A 21167-nucleotide genomic window follows, 5' to 3' on the forward strand; every position below is an offset into this window, starting at 1 on the left:
TCCAAATAAGAATGAATGAAAATTATATATTATATTGTATTTTAACTGGTCTACTATTAGTCAGACGATGTCTTTTTATAGAAATGACACAAACTTGATATTTTTAAAGCAGTTTTAGGTCAAGAGGTTAGTATTTTGATATGTTATAAAATAGATAATTTGTTTAACCAGTATGTAAATGCTTTACAGTTTACACACGTATCCAGATTTTACATTTTGCCTCTTCTCTCTTATATTATCATTAGTAAGTAAGGCTAAGTATGGACTTAGTTTTACTTGTATTTGCCTTTAATGTTCTGTTAACACTAAATTGCTAAAAAAATAAAAAATAAAAAAAATAAATAAAATAATAATAATAATAACAATAATAATAATGTCAAGAGGGTCTAAAGGGAACATCCCTGTTTTTCTTGTCACATGACAACAAAATGGCTTCCTGCATGTCAGTTAAGCCACATCAGCTCTTTCAGGGAAATTTTTATTTTATTATTCACAGTATAACGCTTATTTTATTTAAAAAATTACACACAAATCAATATGTCAAAATAGTTAATACTTTTCCAAATATTTTAGTATTTAATTTTTTTATTAAGGTCAAATTTTTGTTGTTGCTGCAATTTTAGCCCTTTAATAATTTATAATAATTATTATTATAAATACCAATTTTACTGTATTAATTATTTAATGAATTTATATTTTTACATAAATCTCAAAATACTGAAGATTTATTTCGTCTTCCAACAATTTCTGTGCTTTAATGAATTTTAATAATTGTTTTTCAACTCTGTTAAACTCTAAGTACCAAAAAAATTATCTGAAATTGGTTATTTACATCTTAAAATTTGTATATATATATAGTAGTTTTATATACATTTAATATTAAACAGATAAAAGATTTATTAGCTCTGTAATTTATTGTAGGCACGATGCAGTAAAGCTTTACTTTTTTAGGACAAACTAATAACAGACTGCGACTATGTATAATTTATAGCCTATGCATAAAAAGGGCACCCTAGAGCAAATCAGCGCACAAAAACCCAAACTATTCTGCATACTAACGACGTGATCATCCAGTAATGTTTTCAGAGTATCTAAACAACCTTATTAAGCCTGCATAGCCAGGACTAAAGTATCTTCAGTTAATGAAATAAGCGGTATCTCCCGCGAACGCGCCCAGACGCGCGTCCCGAAGATGTGTCGAGCGCGCGCGGAATCAGATCCGTCCATCTTTACGCGCAAAAGAGCCTGAGAAAAACTTAAAGCGTTTCTCTTTCAAAGCTCGACCATGTCCACGTCCTCAAAAGAATGGATCTAATTAAAACGTTGTACTCGTCATCATTGTCAAAGCATTGCCAAAGTCAAAGAGAGAGAGAGAGAGAGAGAGAGAGAGAGCGAGCGAGAGAGAGAGAGAGGCAGGGATGAGGGCAGAGCTCGGATGACAGTCATATAGAGGCTCTCTCTCCATTGGTTTGGGGTTCACTCTGGACACGCAGTCAAGGGAACCTCCTGCCATATAAATAGGGCTGGTCGCTCTTTATTATTCTAGCATCACGGCAGCAGGTTCCTGCTAAGTTTGGAGTTTATACCACAACTGTATGCCTGCTTGAAGTAGTTAAACCAGGGCACTGCGGCACAAGGAGTCTGCATGTCGGTTTAGACATGCTCAGCTTTGTGGATACCCGGATTCTGTTGCTGCTTGCAGTGACTTCGTACCTAGCATCATGTCAATGTAAGTTTGAAATATGCTCTTTTTTGTCTAACCAAAGGATCTTGAGGCTTATTATTTCTTCTTCTACTGGATTTGCTGCGCTTGTTTTGGGTTGAATCATGCTGGGAAGTTACTTCAAGGAAAGCTAGAGCTGCATCTGAAGAATTGAGGCGTTTCCTTTCGGCTTTTCACGTAAAATACAGACGGATCTCTCTCTTTAAGTGGATTCTTCGTGGTCTTGGATATTTTCATCTGTTGCGTTTTGAGAGATGGAAACACGTGGCGTAGATGTTTAAAAGTATTATTTAAAAATAAAAAAAGTGATGAAACAAACTTTATTGTTAAAGTTAAGGATAGGACGTAGTACCTCATCTTTGTCCCAGACTCCAGGAGTGTTTTTTTAATTATGGGGGGGTCTGTAAAATCTGCCCCCTGCTGGCCGAAGTCTGTAACACCATATCTAGACGACATCCTATAAAAATCTAAACTGCAAGGATTTTAATGAACTCTTTCAATAGTGGGAAATTAGTTTTATTAGTAATAACAACTAAATGTGAAATAACAAACGCAGAATAGCTTTAATTGTAGGCCTGAAATAAAATAGATTTTATGCATCTAAAACACACACACGCACAAATCTACATCCTAGAGTTAGTTAGTTAGTTAGTTAGTTAAACTTCATATGTTAATAACTTTATAGTTTAGTTTTGGAAAATCTGATTTGGAAATAATTGGCACGTCATCTGGCATTAGGTCATCATCCAGCTGTCAAATACGCCACCTGGTGGAGAGTAAATGCCATCACATATTGCATCTCCCACTGGGTAAAAACTGCTAAACCAGAGTGGGTGTCACAGTTTGCATGACAACCGGAAGGCCTAAGCATGTAAACAACACATGGTGACCTTACATGCACGCTTTGTCCAATTAAATCAGTAAATACGCTAAACTTAGGATGGGACAATGCTATATGTATTGAGACAGAATACATTTAAATAAAAAAATCTCAATATATATAATCAAAAGATTGCACTTTTTTGTTTTATAGAAATATAATAATTGATTATATATAATATTAATTTAAAATATTACTATAATTCAATTTCTTATACATTACAACACACTCTTAACATGTTTGTTTTTAAACAAAGCTTCAATGTACTATAAAAATAATTTTAAAATAATATATATATATATATATATATATATATATATATATATATATATATATATATATATATATATATATATATATATATATATATATATATATATAAACATTTTAAAAACAAGTATAAGGATTAAATTTATGCTTTGATATTTTTAGACAGTAAAATGCACTACAATATTTACACCCACTCCTATGGATACAAAATCTTAATAGATGCAAGTTTAGCAAAATATGCACAATAAAAAAACAGCAAAAGATGCCAAAAAAGTCAGTTCAGACCTACTAAAAGCAGGTTGTCACATTTAAGCAATCATCACATTTACTGCAAAAATACCATTGCATTATTTTTCTATTTAACATTTATTTTTGCATGCATTTAGCATAAACATTTTCATATTTTAGCTGGATATCTAGAATCATAAACAGTAGCCTCTTCTGTTTTTTTATATATATAAATCTGTCAACATTCATAAATTCAACATGATGTGGCGTTCATGACTCTAACGAATGACCTCTGTCTTTTTCTGTCTTTCTGTTTTCCTCCACGCCATCGTCATCACACAGCGGTCAGTATCCAAGTTATCCCAATCACATTAATAGAGATATTTACCTTATCTGATCCCAGATCTCCAAATGGATGATGATGATAATCGGTGAAAAGATCCTTTGGTCGATCTCAAATATTCCACAGCATTTTGGATATCGGACTTTCTGGGTTTTTCCTTCTTGCCTGTGACGGGAAGAAGGAAAGCACGATTGGCTTGAGCAAATGTCAATGAAACAAGAGACCACCCTATCCTGCATAGCACACAGCCTGGGCACAATGGCTCTTTTTAGATGGCCTTCCGAAGAGGTGGACTCAGACTAACAAAATCAACATGCTGCCGAAATTCCTCCAAGCTGGCGGATTTTGCCCAGCAGTTCCCTCGAGTGGACAAAACGCGTAGCATAGATTACTGGAATTGGCATAAATATGAAATATTATTTGGGATCGACTCTAAACTTCTCACCTGAATATCACTTTGGTCACCAACAACAGAAGGTGCTTAAAGGAGCGGAACAAGATTGATGGTGTTTTATGATGTTGGCTAGGCCTGTGCGCTGCTTTGAGCACCTCTGTTGAGTGTGTCTTCACTGAAACACTGGACATTGCATGCAATATTTGCAGATTAACAAGCATATTTGCAGTTTAAAGAACACAATATATTAGAAAGATAAAATAAATGTTTATTTATTCCCTGTTCTCTGTGCATTATATTAAATTCTAGATGTAGTGTAGCACTGTAAATTTGCCACAGGCAAATGAAAAGCATTATTAACATGTAGAAGCTGTTATAAACTTGTCTGTCCCAGTTGTTTGATTATAGTTTTCTGTAAACAGGGCCTCAAGGGACCAAAAGGACCCAGAGGTGAGAGGGTAAGTTTATAACCGTGATTTTTGCTATATTTTAAATTGAGATGAATTTTAGAGCAAGTGAATTTTATGTTATTTAAGCTTTTCTGTATATTTAGCAGCAAGTTTCAGTTTCCTCATTATGGCTAGTTCATTTCAACACTGTAGATTTAACTCACATTTTATAACCATTTATTCTTGTCCCCAACAGGGTCCTAAAGGACCTGATGGAAAACCCGGCCGACCTGGACTTCCTGGCCCTGCTGGCCCTCCTGGCCCCCCTGGTCTTGGTGGAGTAAGTTTCCATTCCAGACAAAAAAATTATAAATTCTAGAAAGCTAAATCTGTTTATTACAATGCAGTCGAGTGTTTGTTGTTATATTTGAGACTCACGATCCTCCCATTACCCCATGACCCAGTCATATTTAACATTTGACCTTTAACCTTTGACCTCAAAAGGCCCTCCAAAAGCACAAGTTGTATTTATTTTAAACTCAAGGACAGAATCTGTTTCTCAATTTAGTTATGAAATAAGAAACACTCCGGAAATGTTTCGTCATTAAGAGTTTTTAATAATATTGGAATATTATTTGATTTTTGTAGAACTTCGCTGCTCAGTATGATGGCGCTAAAGGACCTGACCCCGGCCCTGGACCTATGGTGAGTTCATGTCATTTTGTATTACCCTAATTTAATATTACTTTGCTATGATGTGAATTCTTTCTGTTAATACATACTAACTAAAGATATAATTATCACCAACATTTGTTACTATAACTATATATCCATAGCAATGTGCTGCAAATTAAATATTAGCCTTTCAGTCTCATCATAATAACTAAACCATTGCTGATCAAAATGAATCCTCAGGCCACTGACTTTTACTTTCACTTTCGTTTTTTGCAGGGTTTGATGGGACCCAGAGGACCTTCTGGATCTTCTGGTGCTCCTGTAAGTACTTTATTATTATAATTCTATTATATGAACAGTAGATTTGATTCATCGTCAATACACACTTTCACATATATATGTATGTATATATGTATGTATATATATATATATATATATATATATATATATATATATATATATATATATATATATATGTATATGAATACATATATATTTTGTATATGAAATCAATCATTTAATCAAGTACCACATCGCGTATAGCATATGATATTTTATGATTCTAAAAATAAATATAACTTATTTTAATGTTCTTGTAAATATATAGGGAGCTCAAGGACTTCAAGGACATGCTGGTGAGCCTGGAGAGCCCGGACAGGCTGTGAGTACTCTTGGTCAACACTGTGTTCACACAGTTTGGAAATTATGTTTGAACTTTAACACACATTTCTCCATCTGTCATCTCTTTACAGGGAGCTATTGGTGCTCGTGGCCCTCCTGGACCCCCTGGCAAAAACGGTGAAGATGTGAGTGCTATAATGCCATGTGCTAATGCTGAAATTATAACCTAACCGTGCATAATTCTATATTCATCGTCATCTCAAAGGGCAACAATGGCAGACCCGGAAAACCTGGAGACAGAGGAGTCCTTGGAGCTCAGGTAAGAGTTTCATAAATGTGTAAATCAGGAATGTATGCATCTACCTTAGTAATATTTCTAACAAGGATCTTCATCTTTTTTAATGTTTTCCAAAGGGCGCCCGTGGTTTCCCAGGAACTCCTGGACTTCCTGGCATGAAGGGACACAGAGTAAGTTAGACGCAATGAAGACTGATAAGAAGACATAAGAAGCTGAAATCTGAGTAGTTTTATTCTTTTACCAAAACAAGTTGAGGTCTCATGATCTTAATATCTTCCTCCTCAGGGTTACAATGGTATTGATGGACGCAAAGGAGAGCCTGGCGCAGCTGGTTCCAAGGTAAAGACATACACACATATAAAAGTTTAATACCTTATAATGTTTCAGACTACACAGATATGCATCTTTAAAAATACATACATTTATTACATTTTGTGTTTCCCAGTACTGGGTTGCAGCTAGAAGGGCATCATTCTTGCCCATTCAAGGTGGTTCATTCTGTTGTGGTGACCCCTGATAATTAAGGGACTAAGCCGAAGGAAAATGAATGAATATTACAATTTGTGGAATGAAAGTCCAATTCTTGAAAGAGATATTGCTTAAATATAAAGGTCATTTATTGACATCAATAGTTCCATGAAGAACCTTTAACATTCATGGATTCTTTCCATTACACAAATGTTTCTTTATCCTTAAAATTAATAATAATAATAATAAAAATGGTCTACACATCAAGACAAACTGTTGCTTTAAGTACTGCTCACTGTAAAGGTTCTTAGCGGACTTAAAATGGTTCTTCTGTGGCACTGATGAGAAAACCTGGCAACACTATATGGGGACAAATTTTTATTTATGTAATACCATATGCCAATGCTGAACTTACAACTTACATTAACTCTACATGTTTATTTATACACTGTCTTCACTGTGAAAAACAAGTTTAGCATGGGAAACAATGCTTACTTTTAACTAGTTCCTTATTAGCTTGGTTACTGGCTGTTTTTTAGTACATAAAACGCATATATTAAAGGACAGGATAGTTCACAAAGAAATGGGAATTTCTCTCTCTCAGGTTGATCCAAACCTATATGGGTTTCTTTTATCTGTTGAACATAAAAGAAGATAATTTTCAGACTGTTGAAGACCGGTGGTCATTGACATGCATAGGAAATAATACTTTGTAAGTCAGTGGCTACACTGTAAAACCCAAGAGTAAGGGTAACTTAAACCATTTGAGGAAATCGATTGCAACAAACCATTTAAGTTCAAAACCTAATCCCAAATGAGTACTGTGAACTTAATCAATTTGTGTAAATGAAGCAATTTAAGCACAGCAAAACCCAATAAATGAAGAGAACTCAAACCAACTGAGTACTGTAAAACCCAATAACTTTAGGCAACTCAAACCATTTGAAGAAACTGATTGCTACAAACTGTTTGGGTTACAAAACTAATCTATATGAGTACTGTGAACTTACTCCATTTAAGTTGAAGTAATGAGGTATTTAATTAACTCATTATCTTCAACACAGAGTTCAAAACTCTTCAAATGAGTAGTATTAACTTTCAGTACATTTTGAGTTAACTACACTCATTTCATTTGATAAAGTTGACTGCTGGGTTTTACGGTGTACTGTTTTTTTCTGGTATTATCTCTTCTTTGTGTTCAACAAGAAACAGGTTTGTAACAAGTGGAAGCTGAGTAAATTATAATTTTTGTTTTTGGTGATCTATCAGTTTAATTCTATCCCATACCTAGGGATGGTTCACCCAAAACCAAACATTTTACTCACTATTATGTGGTTTTAAACCTTTAGTTCTCTTTAAACCACTACAACAACAATTTTATTAATTTTTAAGCAGTAAATTAGTGTCTTATTTAGGCAAAATTTATAATAATTGTGAATATGTGTTTTCCAAGTTACAAAAAAACCCCTATTTGGAATCTTAATTTGTAAGAGTGTACTTAACCTCAGGGCTTAGTGGCCACATACGTGGACAGCACATTTGAGCTCCTAAGTGGCTATTTAAAATACTTTGAATGTTTTATCTTTTGTTACAGACATACAGTGTCACCCTGCAACTATTTTAACTGTCCAAAATGGGGAAAATGTTTTTACTCTCTGCTAGTCAAAACATGTTAAAACAATTTTATATGTTAAATGGAAAATGTGTTTTATGTAAATTCACACCAGAAGTCCACATATATGGTCATCATTTTTCTCTAAAAGTACATCATATCAAAAGATGATGCTTAGGTTTTTATTCTAATTAGGTTCCAATAAGCCCAAATAGCAAAGAGAAATTAAAAATGCATGTAAAAAACACCTTGGGCCTTAAGAGGTTAAAGAAACATTCATTGTTGTTCTGATATGTTTTAATGTTCTGACTTCTCCACAATGTTCTACACAAATAAAATATGAGAATTCACATTATCATATATTCTAGTCCATATCATGAATAAATTCAAATGCATTGTATCAGATTTATTTTAAAGACTCACTTTGTCTTTTTAACAGGGTGAGAATGGTGCCGCTGGATCAAATGGAACCCCCGGACAGAGAGTAAGTCAAACATTATTAATATGAAAGTGTATTATTATTATTATTACTATTATTAAAATATAGAATTTTGTATGGCCTACATATTTCAACTGTTCACCTTTGGTTCATACCTCATTTCTCGTGTTGTACAGGGTGGTCGTGGTCTTCCTGGTGAGAGAGGTCGTGTTGGCCCTGCTGGCCCAGCTGGTGCTCGCGGTGCTGATGGTAACACTGGTCCTGCTGGCCCTGCTGTGAGTATCTGCCCTTTGACTCCTGAAATGTGTCATACGGTGGAGCTCGGATGTAGAAGTAAGACATTTTCTCTCCTTTCAGGGACCTTTGGGAGCAGCTGGTCCTCCTGGTTTCCCTGGTGCTCCTGGACCCAAGGTATGATTCACAGCTGGTGAAATCGAAATATAAAGCTAGCCTGGCACCTCTGTGTGGAATAATGTGGCTAGAAAATTACCAGACTTGGTGCCAGTTCATATCTTTTGAGTTCTCATCAACTCAGTTTTCATCAAAGTGATTTCATCACACCTATTCTTGTCTTAGCACAATTTTGGAAAATGTTTTTAACCCACTTCAGATGTTGACTACTGTACTGTACATACATATATATATATATATATATGATTTTACACATATAATGTATTTCCTTAATCCTAGCAACTGCCCATCTTTTACAAACTGTAGTTTAAAAAGTCTTCAATCTTTGACAGGGAGAACTTGGACCTGCTGGTCCCTCTGGACCATCTGGAGCTCAGGGACAAAGAGGAGAGCCAGGCCCGAACGGTGCTGTTGGCCCCGTTGGACCCCCTGTAAGTACATTTCAAATCATTTGCAAAACAATTGGTTTGATTATCGAGAAGAAGAAAAAGTAACATCTGTCTTTGTATTTTTACAGGGTAACCCTGGTGCTAATGGTATCAATGGTGCTAAAGGAGCAGCTGTAAGTTTTCATAACAAACTACATATACAACTAAATGTGTTCACTAGAAATTCAGTAATCATTTTACTGTAAAGTTGGAACTAAATTATACGTAATAATTGGCCAATTGCATAATGTCAAAAGCTTATACATGTTTTAAATTGTATTTTAAAATTGACAAAGCTTTAAATTGACTGTTAATTGGGATTTTGGGCCTGTACTTGTCTTTTAATATCACCAAATGGTTCTTCTTCTAAATATTCTTGATTTTTATTTTGTAGCAATATATATATTATTGTTAACTGCACAAAATGTTTTGTGGATGTCTTTTGTAAATCAGGGTAAAAGTGTATGACAGTTAAAGTTTTTCAGAAATAAAATAACCAGGACATATTCTACAATTAAAGCAATTATTCTACAATTGACCCTCTTTCACAGGGTCTACCTGGAATTGCTGGTGCCCCAGGTTTCCCTGGCCCTAGAGGAGGCCCTGGCCCACAGGGACCTAGTGGAGCTTCTGGTCCCAGAGGTCTTGGTGTAAGTACATCTGATTAATCCTAAATTCTGCAGTCACAACTTACTGTAAACTATTGATGAAACATTAGCTGATATTTTAAGCCTTTAATTTAAAAAATTAAAATAAAAATGTGGAATGTTTTATAGAAACTATTACAGATTTTGACATTAGGTCAAAGATGAGATGTTTTGGTGTTGCATCAAATTAAACTTGCAGTGATATTAAAAAAAATTATGAATATTAAATGCAACTGTCAACATATGAGTGAAATAACACATTTTTACATATGTTGATGTAAAAAAAAAAAAAACATACTGACCGACACATCCTAAAAAATAAGGAATAAGTGATCATACTAAATTCTGTAATATATTAAAAATTAAAAGAAATAAACACATTAACAAAACATTCTATAAATAAACAAATACATAAATAATTAAAATAAAGCGATATTACACTTAAAAACTTGATTTTTGTCATTGACTCGTGGAAGAAAAGGCAGCTTTAATTTACATTAACATTTTTTTAGGTCAATGCAGTCATTTTATTTAAACAACATTTTTTTTTAAATAATATTTTTTAATCATAAAGAGGGAGAAAAGTAACTACTAGTAAGATAAATTATCAGATGCTACTAAATTATTACTTTAATATGTTTTTTTTGGTGCATGGCTGCTCAGTTGTTTAGTCTTTTTGTTTTTATTCATATATTGCCAGATTTATAAATTTCCCACTCTAAGTCTAACCTTTGAACTGTTTTGATGTTCAGGGTGACCCCGGACCTGTTGGAGTGAAGGGAGATTCTGGTGTGAAGGGAGAGCCTGTGAGTCTAAACACTGGCTACATATTTTATAAAGTGTTCAGTGAGTGCTACTGTATGTCTAAATGCACTTGTTCACTTCATTCTTCATCTGTTTTCTGTACAGGGTAGTGCTGGTCCTCAGGGACCCCCTGGACCTTCTGGTGAGGAGGGCAAGAGAGGCTCAACAGGAGAGCAGGGACCTACTGGACCTTTGGGACTGCGTGGACCTAGAGTAAGTTTGACCTTGTTTTGTTTATTTTATATATATGCAAGGGGATCTACATTTCAACTGTAAGCATCAGATGTCTTTAAGAAAAGGTTCTAGATGTACAGAGCAAGTAAAAAAATTTGTAAAAATTTAAACTCCAGTGAATTAACATAAAATGTATGTTTTTGTTTAATATTATTTATTACTTCTTATTTTTATTAAATTATGTACATTAATGTTTCTTGCAGGGAGCCGCTGGTACTCGTGGTCTGCCTGGTCTGGCTGGCAGGTCAGGCCCAATGGTAAGATTCAAGTATTATTTCCCATTTTGTACTGTATAAAATTTGAATAGAATAGCATAAAATATTTCTATTTATATATATATATTAATTACATTATTTTAATTTATGTGCATATAGAGGCCAAAAATGTTGTCGACAGAGGACTTTTGCACAATATTTGCTTTTATTTATGAAAATATTGGGATGATTTTATATTGAGTTATGGACAATGCCAAATTTGTTTAAAAGTATTTTACTAAATTATTTGGCTAAGCTACAGCTTATCATGGAATGTTTGTTTTATTAAACAATGCAGACAAAATGCATTTGAAAATAATTTGTACATTGACTACAGTTTAATCATTTATTAATATTTGATTGGTTCAATTTTGTATTTAAATAACCTCAATTCTCCTGTGCATCTCTCAGTAAACCTGCATCATTGGTCTATTTCCAATGAAACAACTGAAATATGTAGCACATACAAACAGGACATCACTATAGGTCACAACTGTATTTAATAATTCTCCTGCTAATCACTGTAACTCCATGCAGATTTACATTGATCTGAAGCTTTAAAACTATGAATGTTGTACCTCAGGGCATGCCTGGTCCTCGTGGTGGTGTTGGTGCACCTGGAGCTCGTGGACCACCTGGAGATGCTGGTCGTGCTGGTGAGGCTGGTCTTGTTGGAGCCAGAGTGAGTATCACAATCAACATCCTGCTATATATCTCTCAAGTCCATTGTGTATCATATAAGTCCATCAATTTTCATCTTTTCAGGGTCTCCCTGGTAGCCCTGGCAGTTCTGGACCCCCTGGAAAGGAAGGACCTTCTGTGAGTTTATATCCATTTTACACATCTAGTTCTTGAGTGACCCAAATGAATGTGTAAAAACATATAAGCAATATTCATGATGCTTTGTGAGCATCAACTCATCACCACTTATGCCATACTCTAGGGTGCCTCTGGTCAAGATGGTCGCACTGGACCCCCTGGCCCAACTGGACCCAGAGGCCAGCCCGGTAACATTGGATTCCCTGGTCCCAAGGGACCTTCTGTAAGTATTTTGTGCAAGTATTTAGAGAATCATATAGCAATATTTCAATGATCTTATCAATCAACCTCCTTGCAGGGTGAGGGTGGCAAGCCTGGTGAGAAAGGACCTGTTGGCCCTACTGGACTGAGAGTAAGTACTTCAGAGAGAGAGAGAGAGAGAGATGGCAATATCGGCTACCTTAAATACCTTGATCAGTATTCAGTTATAAGCTATTGGGCTCCTCTGATTTAGTTTTTCTTGTTTCTTAGGGCAGCCCTGGTCCTGATGGTAACAATGGTCCTGCTGGTCCTGTTGGACTTGCTGTAAGTAGGCCATCTAAAATGATCATAAAGACTATCGATGTAGATTAGCACAGTACTTATCCCTGGTTCTCAATGGTAACAGACAACGCTTTCCTCCACATTTAGGGTGCCCCTGGTGAGAAAGGAGAGCAGGGACCCTCTGGTGCTCCTGGTTTCCAGGTCAGTGTCACATACATTTGCAGTTTATGTACAGCCTTCACTCATACTTCAATACTAAAAGTATAAAGTTCATTAAAGAAGCATTTCTTAATCTTTGTAGTAATTTGTACAGGCAAAACCCCATTGGTAGAGCTCAAAATCCAATCAATTGACAACAAATGATTGACTTTTAAACTCATAATGGACAATACAGTGGATACAAATTCTGTCCAAATAGCTTGAGGTTTTATTGCTGTCACTTCTGGGGCAGTTAATGTGAAGAATTCCAGCATAGAGAAATCACCACTTTGGTGTACCAATTGCAGCCCTGTTGATAAAATCTAACAAACCTTTATAAGTTTGATACTGGTCCAATTGGTACATGCGGGTAAAATGAACTGACATTGTGCTGGTTAAACAAGCTAGTAAACCAGCACAGTCATGCTGTTCTCAAAGTGAAACTAAGCTTAGTATTCCAACTCCTATAAGCGCAACATGCTTCCTTTACTGGTCCCAGCTTGCAGAACATACCTTATGCTGGTGACCAACAACGCTAGACTTTTTAACAGGGTGGAAATCACCACCATCTGAGAATGGTACAAAATTAAAATCTTGCATGCATTGTACCTGCTTACATAGTGTCTTCATAATTATTTATATTATTCAATCTCAACAGGGTCTTCCTGGCCCTGCTGGACCCGTTGGTGAGGCTGGCAAGCCTGGTGATAGAGTAAGTTCTTGTAACAATTTTGCATTAAACATATTATTTTATTTTGTTTTATATTTACTGCAGTTCTGACTAGTTGATGATAAGTTACCTTTGATTTATTGAAAATCAAGACTATGTATTCATGGCTCAGCCAATACACCTTATACAGTTTTTGGTTCAGTTGCACAGTGCTGGATCCATAAGGTCATATGAATCAATAACAAAAAATTAATCTCTCAACAGGGTATCCCTGGAGATCAAGGTGTATCAGGACCCGCTGGCGTGAAGGTGACTTACCCTTCTCAAGATTTGCTGTTCACTTTATTATCATAGAGTATCTTCAAGGGAATAAACTCACTCTTCTTTCTCTCTTTTCTTGCTGTTTAGGGAGAACGTGGTAACCCTGGACCTGCTGGTGCTGCTGGCGCTCAGGGACCCATTGGTGCTCGTGGTCCTTCTGGTACTCCTGGCCCTGATGGTAACAAGGTATGTATAAAGATTCACTAAAAATGCCATCTATATACATTGTTTTTATTAGTATATCTGACAAAATGTGTATTATTCAGGGAGAGCCTGGTGCAGTTGGACCTGCTGGTGCCCCTGGACCACAGGGAGCTGCTGGTATGCCTGGTGAGCGTGGTGCTGCTGGCACCCCTGGAGCTAAGGGAGAGAAGGTATGTTTTTAAACAATAGTCATGGTCACCCTGATGATGCTGTTTACATAAAAACAAGAACACCATACTATAGTAAATGTGTTTCCAAATATAATCGATTCCTTGCGGACTAAACACATTTATCTGATATACAGGGTGAGGCTGGATACAGAGGACTGGAGGGCAATGCTGGAAAAGATGGTGCCCGTGTAAGTATCTCATGCATTTTTATCTGATTTCACACTTCAAAAAAAATCAAACATATTTTGAATTTATGGTACATCTTCCTCAACTTACTTGCAGGGTGCTCCTGGACCCAGTGGACCCCCTGGACCTGCTGGTGCTAACGGTGACAAGGTAAGGAGTATTATCTCAGCTTTTATGGCAAATAAATGCAGATAATTGTTAGTATCATGGTAAAATGTAACATTCACAGCAGTCCAAAATTTTTTTTTAATTACTATTTATTGTTTAAAGCTTAACATAAAACATTAAAATAATCATGTTATAATAAAGATAATTAAATTTGAGAGCATTAAAGATGATTAAGGGCTTTAACAAAGTTTTTACCTTTTCGTGAGGCAAGTAGTTTGCTTCTTTGACTCAATGCTTGAAGAAACCCCTGCTGGCAACTGTTACAAAATGGCCGGCTATAGGGAATCAAAGCTGCCCTCTGCTGGAAGTATAAATAATAATTCATCATTCAAAAATACTGGAATAATGTTAAAGCCATTATCCAATTCGATTCCATTTCATTACTTTGTATTTGATCATTATTAGCAATGTCTGGAAAGAACAATGGTGATTGATGATTCTTGCTAGATGCTCAACAGCAATTACATGTTCCAACATTTATTCAAATGTGTCACAAATTTATAGAGATTTAGTGTCAACGTTTTACATCTGTTTTTGGATGTCTTTTCAGAACTGTCTTCTATGACACTTAATATGTGAAAACAAATTAATGTTTTTTTGTTTTGATATGTGCCAACAGTTTAAATCATTCAAAATTTTTAAAGCCATTTAAATCAAAATTTGTTATAATCGAGCTTTATTGATATGCATTAAGCCTTAAATGTGGTGAGAATTGCTTTTGAAAAGCGAAAACAGCAGAAATGCTAATTCACTGAATTAGTCCAATGTTATTTTCATTTCTTTGGAAAAACTAGATTAAATGTGAAATACTGCAAAACGTGCTTAGCATGCTAAGCTAAGATTTCTTTGGACTTTTTGATTTTCTTTTCTTTTTTGCAACCAAAAAAGTAACCTGCAAAAACTATCTTGCAAGACTGCCAAAAGTACTTTCTTCAAGTAGCTGTAAAGATCATTCTGACCCAACCTATCTGTGTCTTCTTCCAGGGTGAGACTGGCTCCTTTGGTCCTCCTGGACCTGCTGGTCCTCGTGGTTCCCCTGTAAGTTTTCTGTTCATTTCTTACTTCCATGATAAAGTATTTTTTTTTAAATCATACAAATTGTCCTATAATGTGCATTAGATATGTACATCACAATTAAGCACTCGGCAAAAGTTTTGTCATTTATTTTAGGGTGAACGTGGTGAATCTGGCCCTGCTGGACCTTCTGGTTTTGCTGGACCCCCTGTAAGTCCATGTGAATTCTGCTAATGTTTATCACTAATAAAAGCTTCTTAGTGTTTCAAACATTTAGGTTTATATTTAAAGATATTTTAACAACTCTTGCACAGGAAACTGACTGGTACACAATGTGTTTTGCAGGGTGCTGATGGCCAGACTGGACCAAGAGGTGAGAAAGGACCTGCTGGTGGAAAGGGTGACGCTGGACCTGCTGGCCCTGCCGGTCCCGCTGGAAATACTGGACCCCTTGTAAGTTTGCGATTAAAAATATGCGTTATTTTGACTGGATATCAGGACAACATTTCTTTGGAAGGACTTTTAACTTGTCGTGTGCATCTTTAGGGTGCTTCTGGTCCTGTTGGCCCACCTGGTGCCCGTGGTGACAGTGGTCCCCCTGTAAGTATCCTTTTACAGATTGATTTATGATATTATGATCCAATTTCCTTAACTTTTCCTAGACTTAACTCTTACTTTTTTTTGCTTTATCTTAGGGTCTGACTGGCTTCCCTGGTGCTCCTGGTAGAGTTGGACCTCCCGGTCCTGCTGTAAGTAAACTCAGATTATTCTAAATATACTTGTTCAAAACTAAAGGTTTTGAAACAACTGCTTCAGTTTAGAATGTAGTGATTTTTAGTCATACATGTAAAATGTTTCTCTTCACATGAATTAGGGTATTGTTGGACCTTCTGGTCTCACTGGTCCCGCTGGAAAGGATGGCCCACGTGGTCCTCGTGGTGATGTTGGGCCTGCTGGTCCCCCAGGAGAGAATGGAATGATTGGACCTCTTGGTCTGGCTGGTGAGAAGGGACCCCCTGGAGAGGCTGGTGCACCTGTAAGTTCTAACTGAACAAAAGCCGGACCGTGTTAATCTCAAAATATTACCAACTATATATTACATCACAATAAACTTTTATTTTTGTTTAAAAATAGGGAGCACCTGGACCTGCTGGGCCTCAGGGTCAGTTGGGATCTCAGGGATTCAATGGCCTTCCTGGCTCCAGAGGTGACCGTGGTCTTCCTGGTCTCCCAGGATCAGTTGTAAGTGATATGACTAACCTCCTGATTCTGACTGTACTCAAATTTATATATAAAACATGTTATAGTGTGAATCTTGATTTTAAGTGTGTGTGTTCTTTAGGGTGATGCTGGAAGACTTGGCCCTGCTGGTGCCCCTGGTGCCCGTGGACCCGGTGGCAACATTGGCATGCCTGGTATGACTGGTCCTCAGGGTGAGGCTGGACGTGAGGTGAGTTGGAGTCTTAATTTATCGTAACACCTGTGGTGGGTACTTTTTCATGCAGTATTTACAATTGCATCTGTGTTGTATTGTAGGGAAGCCCTGGCAATGATGGACCTCCTGGCCGTCCTGGTGCTGCTGGAATTAAGGTATACAATTATATGATATGATATGATTTTGACTACGTATTTCTTTATATTTCATATTTTTATTATATCTTGGTAGAAATACTAGCTTTAGGTACCAGTAGAGTGTTATATATAAATAAATTAATTGAATTATATTATTTTAACCAGGGTGATCGTGGTGAGCCTGGTTCCTCTGGACCTGCTGGACCTGCTGGTGCTCCTGGACCCAATGGGCCATCAGGCGCTGTTGGCAGACCCGGAAACCGTGGTGAATCTGTATGTGTCAATTAAGTCACAGCATTTACTGCATTATATGAGATTATACCATATATAATCAATCCAATTTCTCATTTATACTCCCTTTAGGGTCCTTCTGGTCCTACTGGCGCTGTTGGACCTGCTGGAGCAAGAGGTGCACCTGTAAGTATACCAGACATTATCCTTCTCATAAGAATTCTCAATTAAGGAGCCAGTCTATGAATATAGACTCCTTTTAAGTAAGATCTCCTTGTTTAACAGGGCCCTGCTGGACCTCGTGGTGAGAAGGGTGTTGCTGGAGAAAAAGGAGACAGGGGTATGAAGGGACTTCGTGGACATCCTGGTCTGCAGGGAATGCCCGGACCTAACGTAAGTGTTTAGTTTAGATTTCTTTTCCAGTGATAACAGTTTTGATTACTTCTAATCCAAATTAGTATAATGACTGCACAAACAAAAAACAAACCTATTTGTCTTATAGGGTCCTTCTGGTGACAGTGGGCCTGCTGGTATTGCTGGACCTTCTGGTCCAAGAGTAAGTAGCTTTCTCATTCTTAAGATTCAAACCTCTGTCATTAATGAGGAAAAAGTGTAAAGGTCATTTTCTCCATTTATCTTCAGGGCCCAGCTGGTCCCAATGGTCCCGCAGGTAAGGATGGTTCAAATGGCATGCCTGGTGCAATTGGACCCCCAGGACACCGTGGTCCCTCTGGACATGTTGGACCTGCTGTAAGTCTTGTCATTTTATGTTTTCAGAGACAACTAGTTGTCAACAATAAGACCGAATAAGAAATAATAATATATGCATAAACCACACTTTACCTCGAGATGAGAAACCTTAGATACCTTGGAATGAGAAAACAAAGTTGTACCTACAGTGTAAATACAATGTGTGGTTGATCAATGACCCATTTGACCGCAGGGTCCTCCTGGAACTCCTGGTCTTCCCGGACCCCCTGGCCCATCTGGTGGTGGATATGACACATCTGGAGGCTATGATGAGTACAGAGCTGACCAGGCCTCTCTCAGAGCCAAGGATTACGAGGTGGATGCCACCATCAAGTCCTTGAACACTCAGATTGAGAATCTGCTTTCCCCTGAGGGCTCAAAGAAGAACCCCGCTCGTACTTGCCGCGACATCAGGCTCAGCCACCCAGAATGGAGCAGCGGTAAGTAGGCAAAGCTTTTTCTGGTCGGTCTTGTTCCACTAGCACCATTTCTTCTTAATAATCTGTTTTTCTCTTCCCCTTGAAGGTTTCTACTGGATCGACCCCAACCAGGGCTGCACCATGGATGCCATCAAGGCCTTCTGCGACTTCTCTACCGGCCAGACCTGCATCCACCCTCACCCAGAGAGCATTGCACGCAAGAACTGGTACAGAAGCTCCCAGGAGAAGAAACACACCTGGTTTGGCGAGACCATCAACAGTGGTACTGAGGTACGTTATAGCTTTTTCCAACAGCAAGTCAAAGGAATAAAACAGAGGAATTTATTGATGGTTTAATATTTATAAGCATTCTCAAGGTATTCTTTCATCCTTCCATTTTAGTTTGCTTACAATGACGAGACCCTGAGCCCACAATCCATGGCTACTCAGCTGGCCTTCATGCGTCTACTGGCCAACCAGGCAGTCCAGAACATCACCTACCACTGCAAGAACAGCATCGCCTACATGGATGCTGAGAATGGAAACCTGAAGAAGGCTGTGTTGCTGCAGGGTTCCAATGATGTTGAGCTCAGGGCGGAGGGCAACAGCCGCTTCACTTTCAGCGTCCTAGAGGATGGCTGCAGTGTAAGTTCCTTTTGCACACTTTGTCCACTTAGCATGGAATGTACAAAATGTCATTTAATACCATAGAGTCAAGGAGCATAGTGTTCACCATGCATGTGAGATAATATCACAATTACATGAGATGTGAGCATGTTTACCACACTTTGGCATGCTTATAGCACTTTGATGTTTGGCAAAAAAACATGAACTAATATCTTTTGTCTTCCTGTTGCATATCTGCAGAGACACACTGGCCAGTGGAGCAAGACAGTCATTGAATACAGAACAAATAAACCATCTCGCCTTCCCATCCTCGACATTGCACCTTTGGACATTGGTGGCGCAGATCAAGAGTTTGGTTTGGACATTGGCCCAGTCTGTTTCAAATAAATAGACTCATGATAAATTAAACGAGAGAAAGAAAGAAAAAAGAAAAATCTCTGCCCTTCTTTCTGTGTTTTTTTATACTGAATGCTGATTTTTTTCTGCAAATCCACTTGCTTAAGCTGGGCTCTATCGGAGTGGACCAATGGACTGAACGGAGCATCGCGCAATGCAAATTAATACAGCAGCCCAAAGAGACGCGGGAGGGATAACACCATGTTATGGGACATGTCATCATTTTGTAAAAATTAAAGAAGTGTAATAAAAGAATGAAAGTATACATCACTTTGTGGTCTTTGTATATCTTCCAAAGAGGAAGTTTAAAACCACAATTTCCGTAAGGTTTAAACTACCTCATGTGTAAAGGAAAATAATAATCAACAACCTAGTTGTCGCTAGATGGTACTAAGGCTTCAAGTTCTGTCCTGTTTCAAAGGTGCTCCAATACTTGAAGCAGTGATTATATGGTGCTAAACATGCAGCTGTGGACAAAACCACTGTTACTGTATTACTTTGTATTGTCTCTAAGGAATATTGCACAGGTCCCCCTGATAATCCCATTTTTAAGCAGGTGGAATATTCCTAAACCTGATGTATGTCTGGTTTTGACTTTTTTTTTTTTTGTTTGTTTGTTTTGTTTTCTGAGAGTTTTGTTCAGATTTTTGTTCAGGCATTACGTTCTTTTACGCCCCCCAGTGTTAATACTGACAGCACAGTTCGTCCATTTTAAAGGGTTGCAGAGGCCTCTCTCTCAAAACAAACCACAAAGTTTATTGTACCTATTTTGTATATGTGAGATGTTTAAATAAATTGTGAAAAGTTCTGAAAATAAAGCATGTCCAATGTTCCGAAACAAATTATTTCATGAGTTAAGTGCTTTAATGTTGGGAACAAGATGTCTGACTTGATTGGATATTTTGAACATTTGCCAAAATTCACTAGAAAATGACTTTAATGTGTTTATTGTCAAAAAATGGTTTCTTTTTTTATTCAATGAATGGGTGTTTGTCTTAGCAAATATTATTTTGGGTCTAATGCCATAAAGAGCTTCTTTTCCTCTGTTTTCAGTTATGACATGCTTTTCAGATGGCAAAATCTTTCTCACTTTTGAATCAAATAAAAAGCCAGTCACTGCAACTTGAGATGCTTGCATTTGTAGAGAAACCGAACATGTAGATGTAGATAGTATTAAGTGCAACTTTTGTGCTAAATATAATATCTGCTACTCCCTCAAATAAGTCATCTCAGATATTTAGTCTAGGCATTACCAACATCCCCACTCACACATTACTTATAATTATTTCATGTATGAATTTGATTAAAAAGAGCAAACATTCGCACATAGCAAGTGTACATTTTTGTGAAAGTGCCCATTTCTGACCAAGATATTGGCCAATTTCAAACTACTACAACTAAGGAAATTGCCCAAACATCCTTTCATAAGGCACTTTTTTGACAGGACATCCATTTGCAGTAGTTTATAATGCCTATAATGCAAGTATTTTTATTTAGTATTTAGTTTATTCAGTATACACACACAGAAACAAGACACGAATGGGGTTTGTTCAATAGTTTAATAGAAAAATGTTCTATCTTTGATTGTTAAGTAAACAGGGAATCTTAACATTGACTAAAGCAATTTAGTTGTTGGAGCTATAACATCAAGAGCTTTAAAAACACATTGTTGTTTGTGTTTTTCAAGCTCATTATTGGATATAGAGCTGGGTGCTGTCAGCATTGGAAAAAAACATGCATCGCATTAAAATATTCCCAAATGTAAGCAAATATAGGTGAAAAAAAAGTGATCCCAATACAGAGCCTTGCAGAACTCCAGTA

General features: G+C 36.9%; 1 protein-coding gene and 1 long non-coding RNA gene across 2 annotated transcripts in view; one reads left to right on the forward strand and one right to left on the reverse strand.

The window, feature by feature from the left end:
- Positions 1-3690, reverse strand: part of LOC130246549 (uncharacterized) — a 49888-nt gene extending 46198 nt beyond the window's left edge. Inside the window, exon 1 of the long non-coding RNA XR_008839453.1 lies at positions 3490-3690. This is a non-coding gene — a long non-coding RNA (uncharacterized LOC130246549). The remainder of the gene's footprint in view (positions 1-3489) is intronic.
- On the forward strand, positions 1491-20191 carry col1a2 (collagen, type I, alpha 2). The gene is made up of 50 exons (XM_056479540.1): positions 1491-1729; positions 2474-2475; positions 4261-4296; positions 4484-4567; positions 4876-4932; positions 5179-5223; positions 5510-5563; positions 5655-5708; positions 5789-5842; positions 5938-5991; positions 6107-6160; positions 8341-8385; positions 8517-8615; positions 8698-8751; positions 9084-9182; positions 9269-9313; positions 9731-9829; positions 10579-10632; positions 10736-10843; positions 11068-11121; positions 11702-11800; positions 11884-11937; positions 12062-12160; positions 12236-12289; positions 12409-12462; positions 12568-12621; positions 13277-13330; positions 13553-13597; positions 13697-13795; positions 13876-13983; positions 14118-14171; positions 14266-14319; positions 15322-15375; positions 15508-15561; positions 15697-15804; positions 15898-15951; positions 16047-16100; positions 16226-16387; positions 16486-16593; positions 16694-16801; positions 16888-16941; positions 17089-17196; positions 17287-17340; positions 17440-17547; positions 17657-17710; positions 17797-17904; positions 18098-18344; positions 18430-18614; positions 18726-18968; positions 19191-20191. Exons 1-50 carry the CDS (start codon positions 1660-1662, stop codon positions 19335-19337), a joined length of 4059 nt encoding a protein of 1352 aa, XP_056335515.1. The 5' UTR covers positions 1491-1659; the 3' UTR covers positions 19338-20191.
- The last annotated feature ends 976 nt before the right edge of the window (positions 20192-21167 follow it).

This window comes from Danio aesculapii, chromosome 19, assembly GCF_903798145.1.
Source record: "Danio aesculapii chromosome 19, fDanAes4.1, whole genome shotgun sequence".
Taxonomy (NCBI): domain Eukaryota; kingdom Metazoa; phylum Chordata; class Actinopteri; order Cypriniformes; family Danionidae; genus Danio; species Danio aesculapii.